Source organism: Pithys albifrons, chromosome 1 (genome assembly GCF_047495875.1).
Source record: "Pithys albifrons albifrons isolate INPA30051 chromosome 1, PitAlb_v1, whole genome shotgun sequence".
Lineage (NCBI taxonomy): Eukaryota > Metazoa > Chordata > Aves > Passeriformes > Thamnophilidae > Pithys > Pithys albifrons.
Window position 1 is genome coordinate 19,388,187 of NC_092458.1, and position 26,528 is coordinate 19,414,714.

The 26,528-nt window shown below is 40.9% G+C and overlaps 1 protein-coding gene across 2 annotated transcripts in view; it reads right to left on the reverse strand.

Annotated features, from left to right (window-relative positions):
• RASA3 (RAS p21 protein activator 3) overlaps positions 1–26,528 on the reverse strand; it is a 134,205-nt gene that overhangs the window by 78,985 nt on the left and 28,692 nt on the right. For both annotated transcript variants that reach the window (XM_071573662.1, XM_071573744.1), the window contains exons 2-3: positions 17,748–17,865; positions 3,856–3,959 (exon numbers count right to left, since the gene is read on the reverse strand). In XM_071573662.1, coding sequence (XP_071429763.1) covers positions 3,856–3,959; positions 17,748–17,865 — 222 coding nt within the window. The remainder of the gene's footprint in view (positions 1–3,855; positions 3,960–17,747; positions 17,866–26,528) is intronic.

A 26,528-nucleotide genomic window follows, 5' to 3' on the forward strand; every position in this document is an offset into this window, starting at 1 on the left:
GGGTGACATTGGCCAACCTCCAATCATCTGGGACCTCCCCAGAGAGCCAGGACTGTTGGAAGATGATGGAGAGCGGTTTGGCAAGCTCTTCTGCCAGCTCCTTCATCAACCTGGGATGGATCCTGTCTGGTCCCATAGACTTGTTAGGATCCAGCTGGCTCAGTAAGTCAGTAACTGTATCCTCCTGGAATACAGGAGGGCTATTCAGCTCCCTCTCCCTGTCTACCAGCTCCAGAGGCCAGTTGTCTTGAGGGCCACCTGTCTTACTGGTGAAAACTGAGGCAAAGTAGGTGTTACGTACCTCAGCCTTCTCCTCATCTTCCTTAACTATATTTCCCTCCAAGTCCAACAGAGAATGGAGGTTTTCCTTGCCCCTCTTTTTGTTATTAATGTATTTATAAAAGGACTTTTGGTTATCCCTAACTGAAATAGCCAAATTTACTTCAGATTCCACTTTTCTTTCCCTAATTTTTTTCCTGCATGACCTAGCTCTATCTGTAAATTCTTCATAAGTAGCCAGCCCTTTTTTCCATAGTCTGTAAACTTTCTTTTTATCCCTGATTTCTTTCAGAATCTCCCTATTTAACCAAGCTGGCCGTTTTCCCCTCCGGCTGGCCTTTTGGCACACTGGGACAGCCTGTTGCTGTGCATTCAAAATTTCCTTCTTAAAACATGTCCATCCCTCCTGGACCCCCTTGCCTTTAAGGGTTGTTTCCCAGGGTATGCTCTGAATCAGTTTTTTGAATAGGCCAAAATCTGCTCTCCGGAAGTCCAAAGTAGAGGTTTTAATGGTGGCTCTCCTTACATCCCTGAGGACTGAAAACTCTATTATTTCATGGTCACTATGCCCCAGGCGGCCTCCAACCACTACATCACCCACCAGCCCCTCTCTGTTTGTAAACAGTAGGTCTAGCAGGGCCTTACCCCTGGTAGGCTCATTTACCAGTTGATGAAGGAAATTGTCCTCTATACACTCCAGGAACCTCCTTGACTGCCTCTTCTCTGCAGTATGAAGCTCCCAGCAGATATCTGGCAGGTTAAAGTCACCCACAAGAACAAGGGCTGGAGATTTTGAGACATCTGCCAGCTGCTTGTAGAACAATTCATCCCCTTCATCATCCTGGTTGGGCGGTCTGTAACAGACTCCCACAAGGGTGTCAGCCTTGTTGGCCTTGCCCCTGATTTTGGCCCACAGGCACTCAACCTTGTCACTGCTGACCTCAACTTCAACAGAGTCAAGAGACTCTCTAACATATAAAGCCACCCCTCCACCTCTCCTTCCCTGCCTGTCCTTTCTGAAGAGCTTGTAGCCCTCCATAGCAGCACTCCAGTCATGTGAGTCATCCCACCACGTTTCTGTGACAGCAACTATGTCATAGTTTTCCTGCTGCACTATGGCTTCCAGCTCCTCTTGTTTGTTTCCCATACTGCGTGCATTGGTGTACATGCACTTCAGCTGGGCCATTGATTTCATTCTCAACTCAGGCTCTATGCCCTTAGACCTATCTCTGGAGAGCCCAGTTGCCGTCCCTTCCCCCTTCAAACCTAGTTTAAAGCCCTCCTAACCAACCCTGCCAACTTATGGGCTACAGTTCTTTTGCCCTTCCTAGATAAATGAAGCCCATCTGCTTTGACGAGACTGGGCAACACGGAGTTTGCCCCATGATCAAAAAACCCAAATTTTTGATGATAGCACCATCCCCTAAGCCACCTATTGGTAAGCTGGGCTTTCCTAAACCTCTCCTCATTCATCCCAGCTAGCACAGGAACTGAGGCAATTACTACCTGTGCTCCTGTCCCATGAAGAGATCAGGTCAGTGCCTTGAAATCTTTTTAAATTACTCTGGTACTCCTTTTATTAATGTCACCACTTCCAACTTGGACAACCAACAGTGGGTAATAGTCTGAGCGTTGGATAAGCTTAGGAAGTCTTTTGGCAATATCCCTCACTCTGGCCCCGGGAAGGCAGCAAACTTCCCTGTGGGACGGGTCTGGCCGACATAGAGGGCCCTCAGTTCACCTCAGAAGGGAGTCACCGATTACAACAACCCTTTTCTTTTTCCTCTTACCTGTAGTTGTAACCTGTCTGGTAGACTGGGGGTAACCAGAAGACCTTGTAGACAGATCCTCCTCCTGACTGTCCTCCAACAGACTGTCCAAGTCCAGAGCCATATACCTGTTTTTTAAGGGCACCCTGGCAGGTGAAAGGGGTCGAGAGGGGGTGTTTTTGCCTCTAGGACCAGGCACCTGTTTACATTCGTCCCCATCCCTATGGTCTGTTCTGTCTGCCTGATGGCAGGAGGGGCTGGGCTTCACCACCTCCTGCTGGGCTTCCTTAGGAAAAGGTAGTGAAGAGGTAGTGAAAAACAGAAACCTGATCAATCATTCAAAAATGCAAACAGAAGGATTTTTATATTTTCTGTAAGTCCTTTACACAAACTGCTCCTAGTACCTTTTTAAGATTACTCTAGCAGCTCCTGATTAATTCCTCTCCAATGACAGAGCTTGATTATCAAAACATGAACTTAGGAAACAGGAGAAAATGAAAAATTTGCACGTCACTATCTGCAATTTCATGTGTCTGACTTGTATTAAGTGTTGAGAGACCCTTGTTGTAAGCAAGGGAGTAAATAAAGCCCTAAGCAAGAAAAGTTCCAGGCCATGGCTTGTTGATGGGTCACTGCAGCTGCTGAAAACTGGTGACACAAAGGAAATCAGGTAATTTCAGCAGTGAAAAAAAGCATCGGTTGAAAGAAGCAAGGTGCAACCTTCGCAGTACAAGGGCATCTAGAAATTAGAGAGACCAAAAAGCTTCCCAAAGGCTCACTCAACAATAAGAAAGTAACCTCCTTGTCTCCAGGATGACAGATGCTCTACACACAAGCTCACTTATGGACATAGAGAGTGACAACCCAGTTTCCCAGCTCGAACATAAAACAATAATTAAAGAAAAAGCTTTTGACTGCATTATTAACTACTGTAATGAAAAGATACATACAGATCTGCACCACCAGCGCGTGCATTTCAACATAACACATTTTGAAGCAGTATACAAACTGCTGCTCAACATCAGACAACATCCTCACTATAAGTTCTGTCAAGACATACATCTCATTGGTAGCTACAGCCATGTTATACTGAAATTAGAAAAATGGTAGTCATACATTACTTATTTCAAAGGATATTAAAAACAGAAAAAAAAAATCCAAACTGTTAAAGTGACTTAAAAGTGAAAACAGTTCCCCTCAATAACAACTAGGCATTTACAAGGTTTTTATCCCTGAAGAGACAAATGGAGTGTCATGCAACTTGCTGCAGATAAAATGTATATCAAGTATAGGAAAAAGCAGAAATCTTGCTAATGTCAAACAGGCACTGGAAATCTTAGAGCTATTCTGTAGGTTTGCTCTGATACTATCCATAAAATTCTGTCATCATCATACAGGGGGTACTTATGGCCAGTAGCTGTTACTCTGCCTGTCATTAAGGTAGTCACAATTTAACAATACTGCATACAGCTAAGTGTAATGAGGCCTGGAAAACAACACTAAAGGCCTGGCATTTAGGAAAAAAAATTAAAATGTAACAAATTATGTTGTCAATATTTAAACAATGTTTTATTGCCTATTTCAGTTAAACTGCAATCTGCATCTACTATCACAACAGACACCACTTATTTCCCCAATTTTTTTATATATATCATGTAACGTTGAAGGTATGTTTGTCAACTGACAAAAAAGGACAATACTGAGCAGTACCTACCACTGTCATCATCAGTCCTATCAAATCGTAAGACTACATATGATCTAACAGAGAATTAAGCTGTAAAAAACATAATAATTTATGAACACATACCTATGATGGAATCCCTTCGAAAAACATCCCTGTCAAAAATATAAAATGACAGATGGCGAAAGGTCCGAGGAATTTCACAGTAAAAGTCTTCTCCATAGAAGGGGCTGAGTAAACAAAAAAACCAACATACACAAACACACACACACACAAAAAAAAAAAAAAACGAAAATACATTAGTGTTGGTATCCTGGAGGAGCCAGTGTGTTTATACTTCACAGCCAGAACATCACTCGGGGCTGTGACAGTCTTTCCCACCCGTGAATGTGCACCCTCAAGCACTGTTCCATTTTGACTGTTCCTAAATACCTTAAATACCCACAGAACCAGAGTATTCAATGTGCATAAATGAAGAGATACTTCTTTCTATCTGGAAAACAAGTGTCCCTTAACGAAGGGGGCAGAGCCCACGTTATTTGTTAACACACAGTGCCTTGAAGGGAAGAGAGACCCCAGATGCCACAGAACCTTACAGTACACCATTCCAACAGAGATCACAAAAGCATACATACAAACAGGATGAGCAAACTACAGCGTGGTTCATGGCATATATAAATTTTATTTTTTTAAGCACTTAGTATATTTAAAATAAAATGCCTATAACCACTGCATCATTTCTCATTCCCTGAGAAATTTGTCATTTAAAGTCAGATTCAGTCAACTGATGGTAACTAAGTCTTGGAGCTGACACCATGCTTGTTACCTTGTAGCACTGAATATTTATTTTTGCATAGTGGAATTGTATAAGTAATTTTCTTTACAGTAAGACCAGATTTAAAAAGAAAACAAAGAAAACCAAAACAAAAAAAAACCAAAAAAACCAACAACAACAACAAAAAAACCAAAACAAAAACAAAACAAAACAAAAAAACCACAGCCTGTCTCAGCATGAAAAGCTCTCTAGGGACCTAAGTGGCTTTCTTTGCATCCTAACAATTTAACAGCAACCCTTTCAGTTTCTCTCTATTCCATTATATGGTTAAGGACCTACTCCCAGGAACTACAAGCATGTATCAACATTATTTATTCATTGACAGGTCTACCATTTTACACAGACCTTTCACTCCAAGTCACTCATGCTTCAGTAGATCTAAATGAGTAGATGCAATTTGAGTCACATGGATACATACAGCAAGCACTGCAGATGTAGATTTAAAAATAAACCTGATTCCAACAGGCCAAAAAGCCAGTAAGTTTTTTCTTTTCGTCTTAAACACAGACATACTTATTATCTTGGTTAAGCTCAAAAAAAGACAGAATTGTGCTGCAGATTTAACCATTACTAAAGGCTTTTTATGTTAGAAAATTATATATGCAAAAATTGTTACTAACTCCTTGGATTAACTTTACATTTTTGAGAATTTTGTCAGGAAAGGTCATTCCTCTGACTTCTTTCAGGTTATTTTACATTACCATACATTTCTGCTTGTCTTTCTGCCTACAGTAAAAATACACTCCCCCAGAATTATCACATTCCGTCAAGAACTAGCTGACAACTCTCCCTCAAAACCCACAGGCACTGCAAATTAGCAACCAGTCTCTGTTGGAAGGGAATAAGCCACATTAATTTAATGAAATCCAGAGACATCACTCAATATTCAACAAGAAGATAATTTATGTCACTACTTCTCCAGTCACATGGAAGAACACATACTGGATAAACAAAAAAGCCCAAGGTGTACTCACAGATTAAACTTCAACTACTGAAGCAGTTTTTCCCATTCCTTGAAATAAATGCATCCATCCGTAAGACATGAAAACCAATGTGAGGCCCACTCAGTCATACCTACTCTGAAGGCAGAGAGGAAAATCGAACAGCTGGAAATGGCAGCTGGTTTGACTGTTTGTCCAACTGCCCCATCTGAATCAGCACTCTTTGTTACGTCCTCTTTATCCATTCTACTCTGAAGAGTTATTTGGAATCAAGACTTTAGCAGCTACCTCTTCAGGCACAAAATACCTTAAATCTTTGGTACAAGCACCTCCTACCAAACTGGGACCTATATATGCCTGTCCCAGTAGCCATGCTGGCAGCCCCAAGGGTCTCATTCTGTGCACATGACTTGGTGCAAAGTTTTCATGCACAGCCTTAACCCAAAGGGGCTACACAAACACATAAATATTGTCCAGCTATCTAGTGCATTATATATGCAAAACACTTCCATCATCCTGAGCTTTAATACTCTGTTCAGCCATAAAATTGTCCTTTCTGCTGGAAGAACATGACAGATGAATTTACTCACTAATGACCTTAGAACAAAATGATACTCAATGAACTGTGGATTATATATCCAATCCTCGATCAAGAATATGAGAGAAGCTTCAGTATACTGCAAGTCTAAAGGCAATATAAATACAAGTGACTTATACTGAGCATACTTTAAAAATTCAGCTCAGCTGACTCTGGGGGGAGGAGCAGGGAAGAGACAACAACCAGGGGCCTTTGGCAAGTCCCCTGTTACTGTTTGTCACTGGTGGTGACCAGAGGTAGAAGTCAGCTAGGACCACACCACATCAAAACAAACACATGAGTCAGAAAAGCAGAGTGGACAACAATAAGCACCCAGCCCAATGCACTGTATCAGAAAGAGATTAATTAAGAGAAGAAACACTATGACGACTGACTTAGCCATGCAGAGACCATATCAGGTCACTGTTTTAGGCACAAGGCTTTTGAGTCTGAGCAGTGCAGTCTGAGCCACTGCCAAAAGAGAAGCTTTGTTCTGCTCTTGACTTTCCCCCTCTGAGATCTTGAACCCCTTGCAGATTTACAACCTCTCTTCACTCAGGTAACACCCCTGAGGTGCACTGGTTCTTAATTTAAGCAAGCAGATTTCCAACACACGCACACTCACTCTGCACAGGGTAATTAGCCAGCAGAGTTTTAACTATAAGGATACACATCAAGATCAATCCGATATGCCCCCACCCCAATCTTGTGTAGCTCTGCAGAAACAGTAACTTCTTTCTGAAGGAATCAAAAGCAACCACACAAATGTTTCCAGCTTCCACTTAAATGTGTGCTTTTTCTCCATATACCTCTTCAGAACAGTACTCGCTTTGTCTCCCATCCAGACCTGAAGAGCAAGAGGTTGCAGCAGTCAGACCCCATGATTTATTTCCCAAGCTAACTTATCTTGAGCAAGAGCCCCAGGGCTCCAGAATGGTTTTTCCAAAAGAACAGCTAAATCCCTCCCTCATTGTCTCCCCTCTCCCAAAAGCCAGAATTAGTCTGATGGGGATTCAGTGAGTACTTTTATTATGACACAGCAATTAATAAAAAGCAGCAGCATCTGCCTACACAGCCCTCAGGAGTCTGACAGCATCCTCTAAAATAAATACTGGAAATAGCCTGGCTGAAAACTCTGAAATCTTTCAGAGTCAAGTGAGTCCAGATTCAACTTAAAGATTTTGAGTTAAACTTTCCTTATGGATTAACCAACCCTAAACTCAGGAGAAATTTTAATCATTCAAAGAGGAGAAGAAACGCTGAGGGCTCCCTCCCCAACCTTGCAGGTTAGGCTGCACATCCATGTGATCACAAGGGAAAGGCATGGAAATGCTCAGTGTTATCTTCTGGACTTTCAATTAAGTGATGAGACATAATTGCTGAGTGCAGGAATTGGCAAGGCCAAAACGAGTGGACCTCCATTGCAAATGCAACTCATCCCCTTCCAAGCTGAGTATCCCTGCATTTTCAAGCCCAGCTTCTTCAATAAAGACCACTAAGCTTTCAACAGCTTTACTGATTTCCTTTCAGTTTTGCCATCACAGAAACAGGAAAAGGAGCAGTGCAGGTATCAGCTTCTCTTTAGTTACTAAATAGGGCTTGTTTCTAAGTCATTGTCTCTTGTTTTCCTGATGGGATTAGAAACAGAGAAAGATTTGTACCAATTTTTAAATCCTTATTCCAAGTTTCAGGCACACAAAAGGGCCTGATTTTGTAGCCTTCTATTCCACTCTCACTTCAAGAACAATTCTCATTTCTTTTTCAGTACATTCCAATCACTTTAATATGCTCTAAAGGAGGGAAGTTCTACCTCAGCAGTCCTTTTACCACAGAAGCACAGGGCTCTCTTACTGCACAGTTTTATACAGCCTCTACCACCAACACATACACTAACCAATCCCTCCTCAGGACACTTTCCCTAGGATGCTTCCACAGCTCTCAGCACAGAAGAGACACACACAAAACAAAGGGAAGTTAGACACATAAATATTGCAATGGACTTGAATCTTCAGGCATACTCTCCCCTCACCCAAAACTTGCTTGTTCTGAATGCTCATGGCAGCAGGAATAACAAGAAACCAGTAAGATCCCTCTAGGTATTGTTTCACTTACATACAGCTGTCCAGCTTCAAGCCCTTCTCATTTCAAGGTATCTGTTTTTATATCTCTTCTTATGTGTGTTTTGGCAATGGATATTTTCAGGGAAGGAGAAGAGAAACAAAAATTGCTGTGTAGACCAAGTGGAATGAAAGGAAATAAGGAAGAGAATTCTTACTTCAAATATGGTCAATGGGAACTTCTTCCTCTAGAAAGGGTCCAAAATTGTTCACATTTACATGTTTTACTAGATTCCAGAGGCATACTTTCAACTTTAATTCCCTGTCTTCAGATATCTACTGAAATCATCACAAACAATATTAACAGAGATGAAGAGACTTCATTAAAAAAGTGTCAGCATAAAAACATTTCTGTAGTTTCAGGCTGTGTTGCAAAACCTCGTGCTTGTTTCTCAATACTTAGGATTCACTAAAGCAGTTTTGTTTTTGTTTTGGCACCAGTACTTCAGTGGATGAAGTGAAGGAGTTGCATGATGAATAATAATGAAACCCTTCAAACCAGAATACTTTGTGTATGGATTTTTTTTTTCTAAACTGCTTTTGTGATTGAAAGTAAGAACTATTAACATGCCACAGACAACTCCACATCCTCTGACTGTTTTAAAAGGTTTAGAAATACTGGATTCATCCTTCTGCATGAACTGAAAACCAGAGTTCACATCACCATGTGAGTGGGAAGCAAAATCAGACTGTACAAAGGAGCACACTTGTTTGTTTCTACTACTAAGCTTTTTGTACTCCTTGGCTAACACTTTTTATACTACACTTTGCAGTGTATGTAAAAGGAGTGGGGTGGGGTAGAGAAGAGAAGGTTTATTCAAAGCAGACACAGCAAGCCAAATAAAATCTGAATGCACTTCAGTCTCCTACTAGACACAGAACTAGAAGACAAAAGGCAAATAAGACAGCCTCTGTAAGAGCCAAAGCTGCCAGATGTCATGGTAGCTTCCTTACACAATTTATTAAAAATAACTAATAATATATTTGAAGCACAGATTTGGCAGAGGACAAGCAGCAGGAAGTATATGGCACAGGCAACATCTAAATCCAAACATATCAGGTTTTGCCCACTGTTAAAGAGTGCTGGCTGCAGTATTCCAGACAAATATCAAACCTAAGAAAATTTTTTCTCATGTCACTAGGCAGAGACCCCCAGATGAACAGTGCTGTGTTACAGTCACAACCAGCCCTACTATAGAGAGGGAAAAACAAAGCAGTGTATTTTCTCAATCCTATGCTCAGAAGAGACAGACACATGAGCTATAGTTATCAGCCTCACTTGACAGTTGCTGGTTTGGCTCAATGAGGCTTACAAGGATTATGATGAATTGAAGCAGCAGCCGTTTGGCCCGTGGTCACCTCCCAAAATATTCTGTAAGATGACACACACAAACAGCAGAAGTCCCATTACAGCTGCATTGACTTTTTTTTCCCCCCTCATCACTCAAAGCACTCTACAACACCAACAATTGTTACTCACATGGGTGGCTTTTCATGTGGCTAAACGCTCTCATTCATAAGCCCTGTCTGGGTCTCAAGGTTCACTTCATTCTCCTCCTTCCATTAAGTCTTGCTTCTTACTGGCACCCCTCCCTGCTATATTACTTCCCTATACAACCATGTGGTCCTTGGCTTCAATAGTATCCCTGACCAGTACCCATATCCATCTTAAATCTTACTTTTAAAGGCTTGGGCTGTTTCAGAATTGAAGTGTTATAGTTAGGAATTCAAGCCATCGTTAGATGTAGTCGAGTGCAGAAGACGGCTGCCCCTGGGAACACGCAGGAGCAAAGCTGCAGAACACACCACAGCATTCACCTCAAGGCCTCTCTGCTTACAGCCACTGGTCTGGGGAAAGCTGTTATTTCAAGGAGGTGAGCTGGCAATGTAAGAATGTAGAGGCAGCTAACAGAGCTAACTCAGATGCAACAGCTAATTTTGGCAACACTCCAACTAAGGGAAACAACTTTGTGTTTAAAATTTGAGAAGTGGCCTGTGTCCAAGATGTTATCAGAACAAGAAGTTAAAGCTATACAGCCACCAACTCCAAACACAGAGGAAAAAAAGAGTTTAAGCAAGCCTAGAATTTGAAAATAACATTAAATATGTCAGTAGAATAACTTAAAGAAAGTTCTGAGTGCTACTGGTTGAATTTGTGACCTGATCTAATTCCAAGACAAAGACAGAGCAACCATTTGTTAAAGAGAACACAGCTTTAACTATGAATTTACAGTACGTTTCACTATACACTCAGAAGCACATTGCAGACTCACTGTTACAATCACTGGAGATTAGCAAAAAAAAAAAACTGGGGGTGGGGAAAGTGCCTCTGGCTTCATTTACTGTTTCATTCAGGCTTTGATCACTATGTTTAGCATGTGAAAAATTCCTCAGTGAAATAGTGGTGAACTAAATAATCACAGACTCAAGATGCTTGGCTCATCTCTCTAAAGCACACACTGTCAGCCATTTGATTCTTAGCATACGACAGTTTTTGCCTTTATTCATATCCTTGAAACAAATTTAGAGATGTCACATTCCTTCCATTCTTCACCTCTGATTTGAGAAGCTGCCTTGATTTCCTGTTGCAGCTGACACTGCCCTTTAAATGAATGGACACATCAGATGCAAACAGCAAAGTCTGTCTGAACACCAACAAGCCAATAAAGCTCATCCTCAGGGATGATCTGTAGCTAGTAAACACTCCTGGATGGTGGAGCCTGAGTGGGGGAGGCTACTCATGGGGGAAGGTAAGTAGTTGATTCAGGAAAGGATATTAATAGGCAAAATTATTCTCAGGCTGTCCACTTGCAGCTCAGAACTAAAGAAGAGCTGTAGATCTGTGCATTAAAAAACCCCACCATCATTATCACATGTTTTTTAGGACAAAGTACACAAGTCCCTTCACAGACATCTTTAAAGGCTGGGTTGTATGGAATGAATCCAATTCTATTCAGTGCCTTTGTGGATGATGGTAACATAAATACTAAACGACAAATAAAAAACAGAGAAGCCTATTAAATCCTGGCTCTAACTGACCTCTCCCTCATATCTTATGACTTGCATGTGACCTTCCTAGAATTTAATGAAAGCTTGTGCCAAGGAGTTTACGAAAACAGTGCTGCTTGAAGAGTTCAGGATTCTCTTCTTGAGAACCTGGATTGCTCTCTCTGACCAACCCCACATTCCCTATGCTAGTCCAAAGATCCTCAGAGAAGTGACATGACTCTGAACTGCCCTATATAAACAGTACTTTCATGTTGCTCTGTAGTTTCATAGAAAGACTAATTCTTAACTTGTTTCAGTCAGACACTACCAAGTTATCACAGCAGCCCTCAAAATCCTCCAGCACAAGGCAGCAGTGCCACCATCCAGTTCAAGAGCAGCTAACAGGGGCTGGATGATAGGAATGACTTAAGTTCCACATTGTGAGTCCCCCCTGACTGCTGAATACAGGAGGTAAGATTCACCCTGCTGGCAGCTCTCCACGTTTAAGATGCAAACTTAGATGAAGGGCACCAGGTTCCCAAAGTTCTGCTAAGGGCACTTCACTGGACAACAGGATATGCAGGTTCAGTTCTTTTCAGTTCTGAATGATTCATGCATTGTTGATTTAAAAAGTTACTCCTCTCAGCTGTCTTCTCATGTCTCTGCCACAGCTTATAAAGAAAATCGTTTGGAGACGATTAGGACAGAGCTCAGGGAGGCAACTTCTTACACTGTCCCAGTATAAAACACAGGAGATGATGAGTCAGAGTCTGAAGGCTCAGTCACAGATATTCTAAGCAAGTCAGAATTGGACATTTATCCAAGTCCCTCTGGGAAGGAAAGATAACTGCTTCCTTTACTGCATTTTACAGTTCTATTTAAGCTTTACACCAGAAGGCCTGCATGGGAAAATATACATTCCTGTAATGCTTAGTAGAAGGCTAATGAAGCTCAACTGAATAAAAAGAAGTAAAAAAAAAAAAAGGGCAAGCAATCCTTGAATTCACAAATACATAAGACAGTGTTTCAGCGTGACTTTTCATGCAGATGAAAAATTTATTTTATGCAGAAATGATGCAAAAAATAGGCTTCTTCAGTACAAATATGAATAAGAAGAAATTGTTCCAGAATCAATAGTGCTAGTGCTGAATATGAAAAACTTGGTAATTCAGATTTTCACACAAAGCATCTTATTTTCCATCAACTACATAATTTTTTGAGTTTATTGGAAGATGGGGGAGATATCAGCAAGTGAAACTACAGGCAATTCTTAAAACTTAATACCAAGCCAGGCCTGCATCAGACAAGAAGTGATAGGAAGTAGAAAACAGGCTTGAACAACAGATCAAAGCCAGTTGCTCTCCCCTCCAAACTGTAGGGGAGAACTGTGTCAAGCTGTGTCACCCACTTCAGTGCCAGCCACACGGATCTTCAGGCAGGATTCAATTATCTCAATCAAGCATTGGGAACAGGGATGTGAAGCTGGGCCAAAGACCTCATATCACAGCAGTGAAAAAAGGACCCAGCACATGATTAACTATTACAATGGCAAGTGCCTGGCAAAGAAGCAGCATGAGAGCAGGTATTTCTCTCCTGCATACAAACTGCACAGGCCTTAGGGCACATAAGCCTTGCCTGCCCAATAATTCACTCAGTGTGTTGAATCAATTTGCAAACAAGCATTAAAGAATGTAACAGGATGACTGGCTCCTCAGCTATGTGCTCATCTCAGAATCCTACAGAAAACAATAGGCAACTGCAGAAGGGACTGAAATAATCTGAACATCTTCTGCAAGTCTATGTATGCACTTGTTTTAACAGATATAAACAGAGCCACGAAAGATAAAGTAGCTGTTTAAGTGTGCCTCACTAGACAATTCCTATCCACAGGATGGAAAGACACCCCAGGCATATTTGGGAATTTTGTCTGCTTTCTTTTACGCAACAGAAAAACAGACAGAGAAACATTTATATGGCTAAATCCAAAATTGAGTTTATATCAGTATCCATATCAGTGTAAGTGGATATTGAAAGACTGCAAAGAAGCAAGTTTCCCAAAAATAGTATTTGAAAAACAGAGGCTTGAACAGGGAGAAGGTAGACTCCCACTGAAGACCAAATTCACTAGGAAAGGAAAGAATGACTAAGGAGATGATCTTTAGTCAACTCTTACATCAAAGAGAACAGGTCCTTAACGGGATTTTGAGAGGTCATCTGGTCCACCACAGTTTCAAAGCTGGAAGATCCCCATTATTTAGTTGGGACTGAAGCTACTAAAAGTCGTCAGCAATAAATACAGAAAAACCAAGGCAACCTACTCCAGTGCTTCATAATCTTTAACAACAGGAAGATTTTCCTTCACAATAAACCTTAACCTCAACTTCCTTCCTCACTGAAATTTGAGTTCATTATTACTTGCAATATCCATACTAAACAGGCAGATAAGTTCCCCGTCTCAAGTTTTTGTTTTTTGGTGTTTAGGTTTGTTGGTTTGGTGTTTTTGGTTTTGTTTTGTTTTGTTTTTTTTTTTGGGAGGGGAGGTGGGGCATTGTTTCCCTTTTCTAGTTTTGTTTCATTTACATACTTATGTCCACTCTCATTCCTCTTCTCTAGGCTAAACAATTCCAACCCTTTAAACTGTCCTCATCAGTTATGCTTTTCAGACCTCTGATTATTGTGCTGCTCTCCTCTGAATTCACTTCAATTAACAAAATGCACTTAGCTCCCCAGGAAATCAGAAACCTTCCAGTGCTGCACAGCCTCAGTGTACCTCTCCAGCTTTATAATGATATCCAAAGACAAACAGAATTTTTCCCACTGCAGGAATAGCACTGGTTGCTTACTTCTCCTACAAAAGCTTATTTTTTCAACAGAAAAATGATTGGATTAGTTCAGTAAAACAAATCAACTATTCTCACACATCCTCACTTCCCACCCTCCATTCCCCTGCAAACCACTAATGATCATCCAGAAAAAGGCCACCCAGGAATGAACTTGTATGAGTTACAAAATCACTTTTAGAGAAGCAGTTGGTTCAAGGATAACAAGTTTAGAGACACTACATGCCAGCTATGGGGGTGAGGAAGAAGGCATATAGACCAGTTTTTGCTTTTTATTAATATAGTATACTACAACTAGGAAAGCATTAGCATCACCATTCAAAAACTCTGTGTTTAACCAAACATGCCTTAAACAAAAATCTTCTTCATAGAGCCCAGCACACCGTATCAGAATGTAAGATGAGGGATAAAACTTAAAGATAACAAAAATTTCTGTGAAACAACAATTACAGATATTTAGGGAAATAAATCCCACTCCCATTCTTGAACATGTCAGGTTCTTCTGAGGGCTTGGGAGTGAGGTCTAGAACTACGTCACAAAGTAAATTATTTGCAATAACAAGACAAATAGCAAAATCCTAATGTATTACACAAACTGGGAAAAGAGTTCTCTCTTAAGATGGAAGTTCCAGGCTCAGACAGTCCCTGGCAGGCTTTGTTTGCTGCTACTTCAGCTATCAGCAGGTGACTCAGAGGGGAGTTGGAGGCGAGGCTTGCTCGTTAGCAGGAGAGTGAGAAGGCTTTAAGAACATCTCTAGGGAGCGCGGCGAACAGGAGCGGGCAAACAGGGGCGTGGCACGTCTGTGAGGGCGTGGCACGGCAGTTTGCACAGCAGTTCGCACAGGCAGGGCAGAAGCCTAGGTATTTCTGCAGCTTTTTTTTTTTTTTTCTCTCCTCTGTTCATTTGTTTCTTTGTCTCTTTCTACCTTTCCCCCCAGCTTAAGGCAGTCATGCCTCCCAGAAAAATGAAAGCTGTTGCTCCTGTCACCAGTAGAGGGGTGTCAATACAGACTGAACCCTCTAAAAAGGATGCAGCCACTCAGGCCTCCGGCTGCATAGACTGTCTGAGCCTGGACCTACTACCAGAGGACAGTATGAGAAGTGCCTGCATACGATGTGAGCAGGTGAATGATTTGCTGGGTCTGGTGGCAGAGCTAAAGGAAGAGGTGGATAGGCTCAGAAACATAAGGGAGAGTGAAAGGGAAATTGACTGGCTACTTATGAAGAATTTACAGATAGAGCTAGGTCATGCAGGAAAAAAATTAGGGAAAGAAAAGTGGAATCTGAAGTAAATTTGGCTATTTCAGTTAGGGATAACCAAAAGTCCTTTTATAAATACATTAATAACAAAAAGAGGGGCAAGGAAAACCTCCATTCTCTGTTGGACTTGGAGGGAAATATAGTTAAGGAAGATGAGGAGAAGGCTGAGGTACTTAACACCTACTTTGCCTCAGTTTTCACCAGTAAGATAGGTGGCCCTCAAGACAACTGGCCTCTGGAGCTGGTGGACAGGGAGAGGGAGCTGAATACCCCTCCTGTATTCCAGGAGGATACAGTTACTGACTTACTGAGCCAGCTGGATCCTAACAAGTCTATGGGACCAGATGGGATCCATCCTAGGGTGATGAAGGAGCTGGCAGAAGAGCTTGCCAAACCGCTCTCCATCATCTTCCAACAGTCCTGGCTCTCTGGGGAGGTCCCAGATGATTGGAGGTTGGCCAATGTCACCCCAATCCACAAAAAGGGCTGCAAGCAGGACCCTGGCAACTACAGGCCTGTCAGCCTGACCTCCGTGCCTGGCAGGGTTATGGAGCAGTTCATCCTGAGTGCAATCACACAGCACCTTCAGGGTGGACAAGGGCTTAGACCCAGCCAGCATGGGTTTAGGAGGGGCAGGTCCTGTCTGTCCAACCTGATCTCTTTCTACGATCAGGTGACCCACTGGTGGATGAGGGGAAGGCTGTGGATGTGGTCTATCTGGACTTCAGCAAGGCCTTTGATACTGTCTCCCATAATATACTCCTGAAAAAGCTGGTAGCCCATGGCTTGGACAAGTGTACCCTCTCCTGGATTAAGAGCTGGCTGGAGGGTCGGGCCCAGAGAGTGCTGGTGAACGAAGCTGCATCCAGCTGGCGGCCGGTCACCAGTGGTGTTCCCCAGGGGTCTGTATTGGGTCCAGTCCTGTTTAACATCTTTATTGATGATTTAGATGTGGGGATTGAGTCCATCATCAGCAAATTTGCTGATGACACCAAGCTGGGAGGGAGTGTCGACCTGCTGGAAGGCAGGAGGGCTCTGCAGAGGGATCTGGATAGACTTGAGAGATGGGCTGATTCCAATGGGATGAAGTTCAACAAGGCCAAGTGCCGGGTCCTGCACTTTGGCCACAACAACCCCCTGCAGCGCTACAGGCTGGGCACAGAGTGGCTGGAGAGCAGCCAGGCAGAAAGGGACCTTGGAGTACTAATTGACAGGAAGCTCGACATGAGCCAACAGTGTGCCCAGGTGGCCAAGAAGGCCAATGGCATCCTGTCCTGTATCAAAAATAGCATGGCCAGCAGGACCAGGGAAGTGATCCTTGCCCTGTACTCTGCATTGTTGAGGCCACACCTTGAGTACTGTGTTCAGTTCTGGGCCCCTCAGTTCAGAAAGGATATTGAGATGCTGGAGCTGGTCCAGAGAAGAGCAACAAGGCTGGTGAAGGGACTGGAGCACAAGTCCTATGGGGAGAGGCTGAGGGAGCTGGGGTTGTTTAGCCTGGAGAAGAGGAGGCTCAGAGGTGACCTCATCACTGTCTAGAACTACCTGAAGGGAAGTTATAGCCAGGTGGGGGCTGGTCTCTTCTCCCAGGCACTCAGCAATAGAACAAGGGGGCACGGGCTTAAGCTCTGCCAGGGGAAATTTAAGTTGGATATCAGAAAAAAATTTTTTACAGAGAGAGTAATCAGGCATTGGAATGGGCTGCCCGGAGAGGTGGTGGATTCACCATCCATAGAGATCTTTAAATGCAGATTGGACGTGGCGCTGGGTGCCATGATCTAGTAAATGAACTAGAGTTGGACCAAGGGTTGGACTCGATGATCTTGGAGGTCTTTTCCAACCCAATCGATTCTATGATTCTATGATTCTATGATTCCTTGCTGCTACTTTCCCCTCCCCTCAAAAAATTTCTAGGGATCTCCAGGAGAAAATCTTTTAACTTTACTACATGCTTCTCATTCTATTTCATTCAACACTTGACTTCTGAAATCTCACAGAAAGTGTTCAAGATAATCAGACAGGCATCGCATCCTCCAACCTCTCCTTTCAGTTGCAGCCTCAAGACAGGAAAAAATAATAAAAACCTTAATTCCCTCCATTAGGGTAGACAGACCAATGCAAAGTTCTAAGCATAGACAGATGGAAAATAGAGTTCAGTGCTCCTTCTAAGTTGAGATTTTAAAAGCCTAGGGAAGTTCAAAACAAACACTGCAGGAAGAAATTACTGCTGGTTGTACATTGTTAGGCAAAGAGTTAATATGGGTTGCCTTGGTGAAGACATTTTCCCATAAATATGGATAGAAACCATTACAAGGTCCACCACTAGTGTTCTTAAAAGTGGAAGAAGGATCATATTTATTGTCTTTCCTCCCCTCAGGAAAGTATCTTTGGAACATTAAGCAAACATAGTGAGCAGAGAATAAGAAGAGTTAACAGAACATTTATAAATATATTTATTACCATAATGACTTCTCCACTATTTTGGTCCTGAAAACCTCCTCCTGGTCCAGGTTTACAGTACAGTAGCAATCCCTCATCTTGTTTGGCCCCGGATATGTGGGAAGATTTTTAGCTTCACCTAAAGACAGGAAAGAAAAAAACCAAAACAATTATACACTAAAACATTATCCATACATTAGTCATCTGTCAACACAGTGCCAGCAACACGGCCAAAGCAAAGTATTATGTTGTATTTTCCTTCTCAAATGGGAAGTCCCTATTAAATTTTGTAGGAGTATTCTGTTTCCAAGGCAGCAGCTCCTGACAGTCACTGAGTTTAGAGCTCAGAAGTAGCAAGCAATGACTCAACCATCACTTGCATCTAATTTGTTTGTATGTATTTGGATGCATCCTGCTTCCCTGCATACTTGTGTCCACATTTTGATCAGTGTTCCTGTAAGGTATCAGGAACACTATACAAGAGGGTAATCAAGCTTTTCAATGCAGGCCACCAATTTTATCCTAAAGACAAAACCAGCACACAGCAAATGAGGTCTGACCCCCACCTCCATCACTCTCCACAGATGGGGAGATGGAAAACAGTCACTTTGGTTATAGCCAACAGCCTTAGAGCACAAGCTGGACTTCAAAATACTCTGATGGGATAACTAGCACTTGTGAAGCTGCCTAAGGCCCTTGAACAAAGGTACCATCCCAGTCAAGAATATTCTTCATAATAAACATTTATTTCAAAACTGCAGCAAGAACTAAGTATGTATCCTTTATTTAACAACAGCAACAAAAGAGACACGATTGAGGAACTAAGGGTAACCAAGAGACTACAAAACACAAGAGTATGAAACAAGAATAAAACCACTGTTTTCCCCTCTACATATCCATTAATAACCAAAGCTGAGCACTAAATTTCCTTGGCTGAGTAGTAAAATCAAAATTCTTACAAGAGGAAACTAAGCAATGTCCCCTTACAGTTTTGCTAAAGCACCTTATCACTATGTGGATCAGTTGATTTAATTCTAAAGAAAAAACTCTGAAGTAAATGTAAGTCTAGAATAAGCATGGTCTTTCTTACCATCACTTTTCCAGTACCCGGGAATTACTAGCACATACCTCGGGAACTGGATCATTCTCGCCTAGTAAAAATGCAAGGAATAATACTAAAACTAAAAATGCATAGACCAAGGAAACACAGGTTTGTTTGCCAGTACTGAAGGAAACTAAATGACAGTAACAAATGTAACCTTTCACTGGATGTCTGCAGATCAGTTTAAGTGCACTTTACCAGACACATGCTTTCCCAGTCTCCAGTTCCCAAATAGCTTTACACTATTGAAAGAATCACCTTGCTTTTTTCAACCTTATCTTTAGTAAAGACATACTTTTTCCTTTCTGCAGATTAGTTCAATAGCAATCTGATGCATGTAAATACTGAGGATCTATAGAAAGGAAAGAGTGAGCCAAGGTGCATCCTCAGCCTTTAAAGGAACAGCACAAAGTGACACAGGACTCCATACTTTCCTGCCTGGGATCTTTCTGGCACTCTGCTCACACACTTTTGTTAACTGATTCATGACATGCCCTTGGAAACATCACACATCCACACTTCTCACAAACGGCTTCTATGTGGGTAACCATACATGCATACATTTACTAAAGCTAATCATGAAGTAAGCATGCACTAGAATGGGACTTGAAATTATTGCTTCAGACAGTAATGCCTCACTTCAGAGTTCTTCTACATGTTTGTTCTCTCAGCTAAGCTGATACAAATTGATAGCATTCTTCCCACTCCCTTCAGAGTTGTGAGACATTGCATTAAAAAAAGCTGTCTCCACTGTTAATTTGAAGGTGTGACTGGAACATCTGTTGGCATGCCCAATATGGCTTTAAACTAAGCTGAAGTGTTAGCATTAGTTAACTGCAGCAGCTCCAGACAAAAATATACCGGAGATTATTAATGGCTTGCTTAGTCTGCATTGAATGTCCCTCCTGCCATAGTAAACCTTAAAGTTTTACTCTTCTGAGTTCAGGAAAGTTACAAATCAAATGCACTACTCTCAGACTGAGATCTCCCAAAGACCCAGGCAATCAAATTTCTCTTAAGGTTTTCTCACACTGAAGTCACACAAAACCAGCCTCTTCTCTGGATAACTGGGTAAAAGTTCCCCAAAGAGAGAGGGTGTCTCAACAGGAAGAGTTTCAATAGCAGAATGATAAGGAAGTCTTGCCCTCAGGCTGGCAAACTATTTTCACAGTTCTTTCAAGAGAAAGGGACAAAGCTTCTCAAGCTCAAAATTAAACCAAAAAAAACACATCTTCCCTTTTTCTGCACTCTTCCACTTCCTACTTCAAGATGAACACACACACACGAAACCAAATCCAGATTTTGTCATCTTGACTTCCATGATTCCATCTTGACTTTGATGTGCACAATATTCACTTATGTGCTTAAAGGCTGTATCATAGCACTCTTCATTTTGAAAACCAAGTTCTCCTCCTTGTTAAAAGACTTACAGTAAGAAATCCCACAACCTTAAACCCGAAATGCAATGTGAAGGAAGACACGATTAAGTACCACCAGAAAATGACTGCCTGCACAGTCTATACAGCACATTAAAGCTCACCACCATTACAATGTTACAAAGTGGGGCACAGAGGGAAGATAGAGGAGAAAGACATTTTACAGTAATTTCTTTCTTCAAACTGGAAAAAGACCCTGGAAAACCACTGAGACTAGAACAAGGGATTAATTGACCAACCCAATATATTAATCATGTTACTGACTTGAGTAGGAGCTTACACAATAAAAAAAAAAACTGTTTCTTCCTGACACTGGCAGCAGCCAATGGCTGTTTAGATTCCTCTGGTTCTGAGCAGCTGAGAAAGAAAAATCTGACAAGCTTTCAAGCACAGCTAAAGACTCAACTCTCTAGCCAGACATTTTATGTCAACAAATGTGCTCTGTTAGAGCTTCAGTTGCTCTTTAGATTCCTCTAAGACAAAAAAGTTCCCTCTGTGGCTTCATCTACAATGAAACTGAACAATTTCATCTGTATTATCTTGGTTCTGCTCCTACTGAAATGAAAAAAAAAAAAAAGAAAGCCCAGAATACATAATACACTCATGTACCACTTTCATTTTTTTCAACAACCAGAGCTGATGTGATCAGTTATCCTGGGCAAGAATTTAATCACTTAACCTATCTGCATAGAACAGACATCTTCATCAACTCTATTTTCAAAAGCCAAGTCTGTTTTTCTCCCCCACACTTTATATTTGTGAAGTACCTGTATGCTAGAGAACATAGAGAGGGTTTGCAGATGAAAGGTCAATACACTTGCTTTTAAAACCTTCAGTTTTCCACTTCCACTAAGACGAAATGGAATGTTTCTTAAGATGTCTAAGTCCCTGACAATTGAGAATACACAAGCACTTTGTGTTGAATCATAAGCCTTCATTTGGAGACACAGCAGCAGAATAATCTGTTCAAGTTTGCAATAGCTTTTCTCTCTATCCCTGCACTTCTAATATACCTAATTTAACTGTGGGCCCTAATTTAACTGTGTGATGAACTTGATTTAGCACTAAGTACTTAAATCTAGCAAAGCTGATTTCAACTTTGGAAAAATTAACATTAGGTATTTTGGATAAGTCTTAAAAAAGAGACTGTACAATTCTGAATATGTCACTGGCTTGCTATCTTCTCCCCATGGATACTGGGTTACCACAGCTCAAAAATAGTCTACCACGGCAGCACAGATAGCTTAGCTCGAGCTGGGCACAGGGAACACATCAAGCTAGAAAAAGAGGAAGGAGAAACTCAAAATCATGTTCATCTTCCTTGTTCTTTCCAATATTGCATATTCCTGCCCTGTTAAAACACTGGCAAAAAAAGGGAAGCAAGTTAAAAGGGCTCTCCTGCATATATGGCAGGGAAAGGTGCCCCTTAAATACTTGGTAGCATAACTGTTAAGAAAAAAAGAAACTTCAAGGGTGTTTTTAGGAATAAACTAATATCCATACATTTTCTTACAGTTTTGCCACTTAAAAATTTTTGAAGCATTTAGTATTTTTAATTGAATTTACATACTTGCCATTGTGCCAGCATTGCTTTTGACATATTTCCCTGAATGCAACTTTCTGAAAAGCACAGAAGGCATGACAGTCGGGCATTCTTTCTACCTTTTGGAATAAAATTTCCTGCTCTTGTCTTGCTAAGTATTGGGTCACCAGCGCACATCTGTCAGTCTGAATGCATTAAGGAAGATTTTGTAATGCGTCAACAAATTTAGCTTGCTGGTTTTTAGCAGCAACATATTTGATGTTAAGCAAGATGGCGTGAGAGAACCATTTCCCAAACTATTTCAGAAAACAAACAAGCAAACAAAAATCTAATAAATCCAATAAAAGCAGCTGAGCTTTCAATGCCACAGCATTTGACTTCAGGAAGCAGGCTGATAGACTTGAGCACAGAAACAAAATACCCAAAATCTGAAAAGGGCATTGTATCCAAACCAACAACAATTCATGTTGTTTCTGCCATATTCAGGAAAACACTCTCCAAAGAAGCTTGTAGGGAAGCATGTCAAGAACAAAAGTAGAACAGCAATGTATGTCAAGAATGAAGAGTGTCTCTCGTTTTCCTTCAAGCTCTCTATCTCAATAGAGATGCTGGAACTCTGGAAAAATAATCTCAAGCACATTATTGCTTCAGCACCCACAGATCAAGCAAAAACAGTAAAAGGAAAAATGTTTGAACACACAGAGTTCTGATTCTCTATCATAATTTATGCTTTGAAAGTCTCCTCATGCTCAAAATCCAGAATATATGTAAAATATCAAGATATCAGCAAGTTTCTAATTAATATTTATTTTACTTAAAACAGAAATATACGACTCAGTATCAATTAAAACATGCAGATATACCCCTAGAATTCTGTGTCTATGCATGAATTTTAAAGAGAACATGAACAATTGCGATAATGTTGAATGTTGAGAAGGAGGTTCATTTTCTCGAAAATGAAAGATCATCTTTTTTGTGGGTGAGGTGGGGATAAGGGGAGGGGTATTACTGCAATACTTCAGGAGGGATATACTGAGAAAATAATCCTCTTCAATATTAAAATGGTCATAGTTTAAAAACTTCCATTCATATTAGAAACCAAATTTGTTACTGAAGAGCCAATATGACAATTATATGAAATTAATGTAATGTTTGAAAGTAGAATATATGGTTACATTTGTATATAATTCCTATATGTAAATATACTATGTGTACCTCTCAGAAAGAAACATTTCCATTCATTTCTGCATTTCCAAATAGGAAATAAATAAATTAAATAAAATAAATTATAAAAGTGAAGTTCCAAGAACTGCTATACCCAGCATGTAACTATGGACTTATGTGGGTAGCTTAGTGTTCTTTTGTACTTTTGTAATAAATGAAAAGCAATAAATACTTTCTAGGCAATATACACCAAGTGTCAACAATGTTCTCTTCTCTCCAACCTGTATATAGTTCACACAGTCTGAAAATAAAAAAAACACATGAAATTAATAAACACCTAAAAAAGAAAATTGATATATTAAAAACTGTATTTCTTTTAAAACACATGAAGCTAGAAACACTATTTGCTCAACAATCTCTCTTGGCTTTAACCATAGGCATTTATGTATGCACAAATACACACAGAGAGACCTTTCTGTCAGCTGTAACTTTGCTGTCACGGAGAGACAGATTGCATTACATTTCTAAACTAGGTCAAAAATAGCCATCTGCAAACAGATTTTGATGATCTGGAAAATGAGATTTTTAGATGACCTGTTCCTAATCTAAAAGCCCTTGCCTGCCAGCCCCTTTCCACGTGAAATGGTGATCACATTAGAAGACTCAGGGAAAGCACTACCTCAACAAACAGTACTGATAATCCTGGACATTAGCACAACCCCTGAGCAACACTGCACCACAGCTAGTGTTGCTTCAGCAAGTAACCATCACGTGGATGAACCACACTACCTTAACTGCAACTTTTTAGACAAGAGAATCTTATGGAAACCCTCCTGGCTTCAGGGAAGCAGCATCAACTCCACATCTTTTGGCATGAAGCTGAAGACCAGTATGAGCTGAATATTTCTGTTCACAGCCTCCTGACAGCAACATTTGGCATCTGTTGAAATCCCTTCTGCACAATCCACCAGTACACCCAGTGCCACTCTACTATATACTACCACCCTTGTCTCTCAGGTGATTAAACTGAATTTTATACCACATGGGAACCATCATATAGATAGATCTTCCTCTGATCTGGAACCTGTTCTGGCAAAGCAAATGAGACCTTTCTATCACCAGTTACAACAGCTAAGCCTGATCAGCCACAGGCTGGGCAGTGAATAGACTCAGACCTATCACTCAGAATGGCTAGGAGCCACATTTCCTTTCCCCTGTAGGTGTGTGATCAGACATTCCAGTCTTCCTTTTGCAGCCCTGAAGGTCCGATAAAACATCCAAATATCTTGCTTTATTTTTGTGTGCAACAGAAGCAGCTGAGGATATTTCACTGGAGAGCAATGAGAAGCTACAAGCTGACACTCCTACTTTTCTAGTAAGAAGAATGAACACTGAGAAGGCTCAAAAGATCTTGTCATGATCTTAAGTACTTAAGTGCTCTCAGCACAAGGGTTGTTAATCAAATCTCAGGGCTGAGAGGAAAAGATGCCTATAAAGGAAGTTCCATGAGAGCTGCTTGCAAAATTAAGACACTAGTTTGTACAAGAGAAGCATAATTCTCAACTCATTAATATAACTGGTTGCGTGCTACTTGCCAATATTGTGGTCAACATCAGGCATCAAGTTTCTCTAAAGATTCCCTTATAGTAGTAACTTAATCCCACAAAATAAATGTACAGTCCAGCTGCTTTTTAAATTGACTGAAGCTATTCTGTGTAAAAGGACGCTCAGAGGAGATTATTTTGAAGTAGGGTACTGCCAGGAAAAAGGTGTTCTCAAGGAGTTTACATTTGAATTCAGTTTTCCTGTGGCACTCTGAGTTAGCATTCTTAGTTTCTTTGATGTGACTTTTTTCCTATGCCTGCAGAAAAACTGATGAATTCCCCAAACTGTCTCTTTATCTGCATGGATACAATGTTAGACTTGGCTCCACATATACCATTTTTCAATCCAGCTTGTGTTTTGAAGATGGTACATTGCATCAAGACAGATCTCGTGCAACTTCCCTGCTGTATTGAAAGAAACTCACAAAGTTTTTCCTACCAGTTTCACTACTGCAGGGACTGGCTACAGGTTGTTCTGTACCACTGAATTGTGACTGTTTAGATTGTGGCTTGTGTAGTCCTTGGTAGGTTTTCTGGGGGTTGTTCAGGGGTGGGGGAGTTGTTTGGTTTGGTGGTTGCTGTTTTTAAAGAAGAAAATCAGCTTCCTAAAGTTATAAACGACCATCTCTCAGGAAAGTGTAAGTCACTGAACATCTGCTGGGGGAGGCCATGAGGGAGAGATTCAGGCTGCAGGAGGGGCAGAGCAGCTCACAGGAAGGAACTTTGAAAACAGGCTAGTCCATCATGGAGCTGCACTGAGCAAACAGCAAGCAGTTTCAGCTATTTTTAGGAGAACAGTATGAGACAGGAAATACAAGCAAATGATTTACAACATCAAACAACCAAATCCAATAACAATTGAAACACTCCCTTTTGAGAGTCTTTGTACACTAGGGTAATTTAAGATTCTCTGTAGAAGGAGCCTAGTCATTGCTAAAGAACAAAAGCAACATTCTCAAAAATATCAGCATAAGCAAAGAGAAGTTACTGTAGAAGTTAAGTATTTTTACCTGCCTTCATTTATATTATTCACAGAGAAAACCAAAACCACATGACAAAAACAAAACAAACAAAAAAACCCAAACAAAAAACCAAACAAAAACCCCAAACAAAACAAGGGGGGGGTGAGGGGCAGGGGGGAGGGCAAAAAGCCATAGCTGTGTGAAAAAAACACAAGCAATGAAAAACCAATGAATGCCCTCCCTCTTCCAGGTCACTAATCACTTCTATCACAACAAATGACACTAAAAACTTTCAGAGTAACATGAAAAGTACAAACTGCCAGAGGTTGCATTTTGATTAGATTGCAAACTAATCACAAAAGGAGTAGCTGCTGAAAAGCTGAAGCTTTATGGGCAATATTAAGAAACTGTTTCCTCCAAGGATTGTGTTGTTCACAATCACTCTCGCTTTAGAATTACTTATTTAGAAATGTCTTCTAGCAGAGTTTCACAGGATCAAGTTTAGATCAGGTTCAGTTGGGCCTTTGGTCCCACAATGACTAAAACCAAAATAAAACCTGGATATTGAAAAACTGGGTGATTCTGAGCACAGAAGTTTAAGTCAATCTTGAAAACTGCTTAAGATTTAGGAATTAACTGAGTATAGAGTATTTTCCTCCACATTCAAAACACTCTTCCCATTACAAAATTAATCATCATAAGGGAGAGAAAAACATTTTGAAATCTCCCCAGTTTGCTTTACTTTAGCCTTCCTGCACAAACAGTGAAAATAGGTACTTTCCTACAAAGGGATCACATTCTTTTCTCCCCATATAAAGATCCAGACTCAGAAATTTTCTCCTCCAAACCTGTAGTAATTAGCAGTTTCTCTTAAATCAAGTAACATGCAAGAATACAAATACTTCAAACTTGACTCGGTCTTGGTATTTCATTAGTACATATGTTCCTCATGTGTTCCTTCATACACAAAGAGCATCTTATGCACAATGAT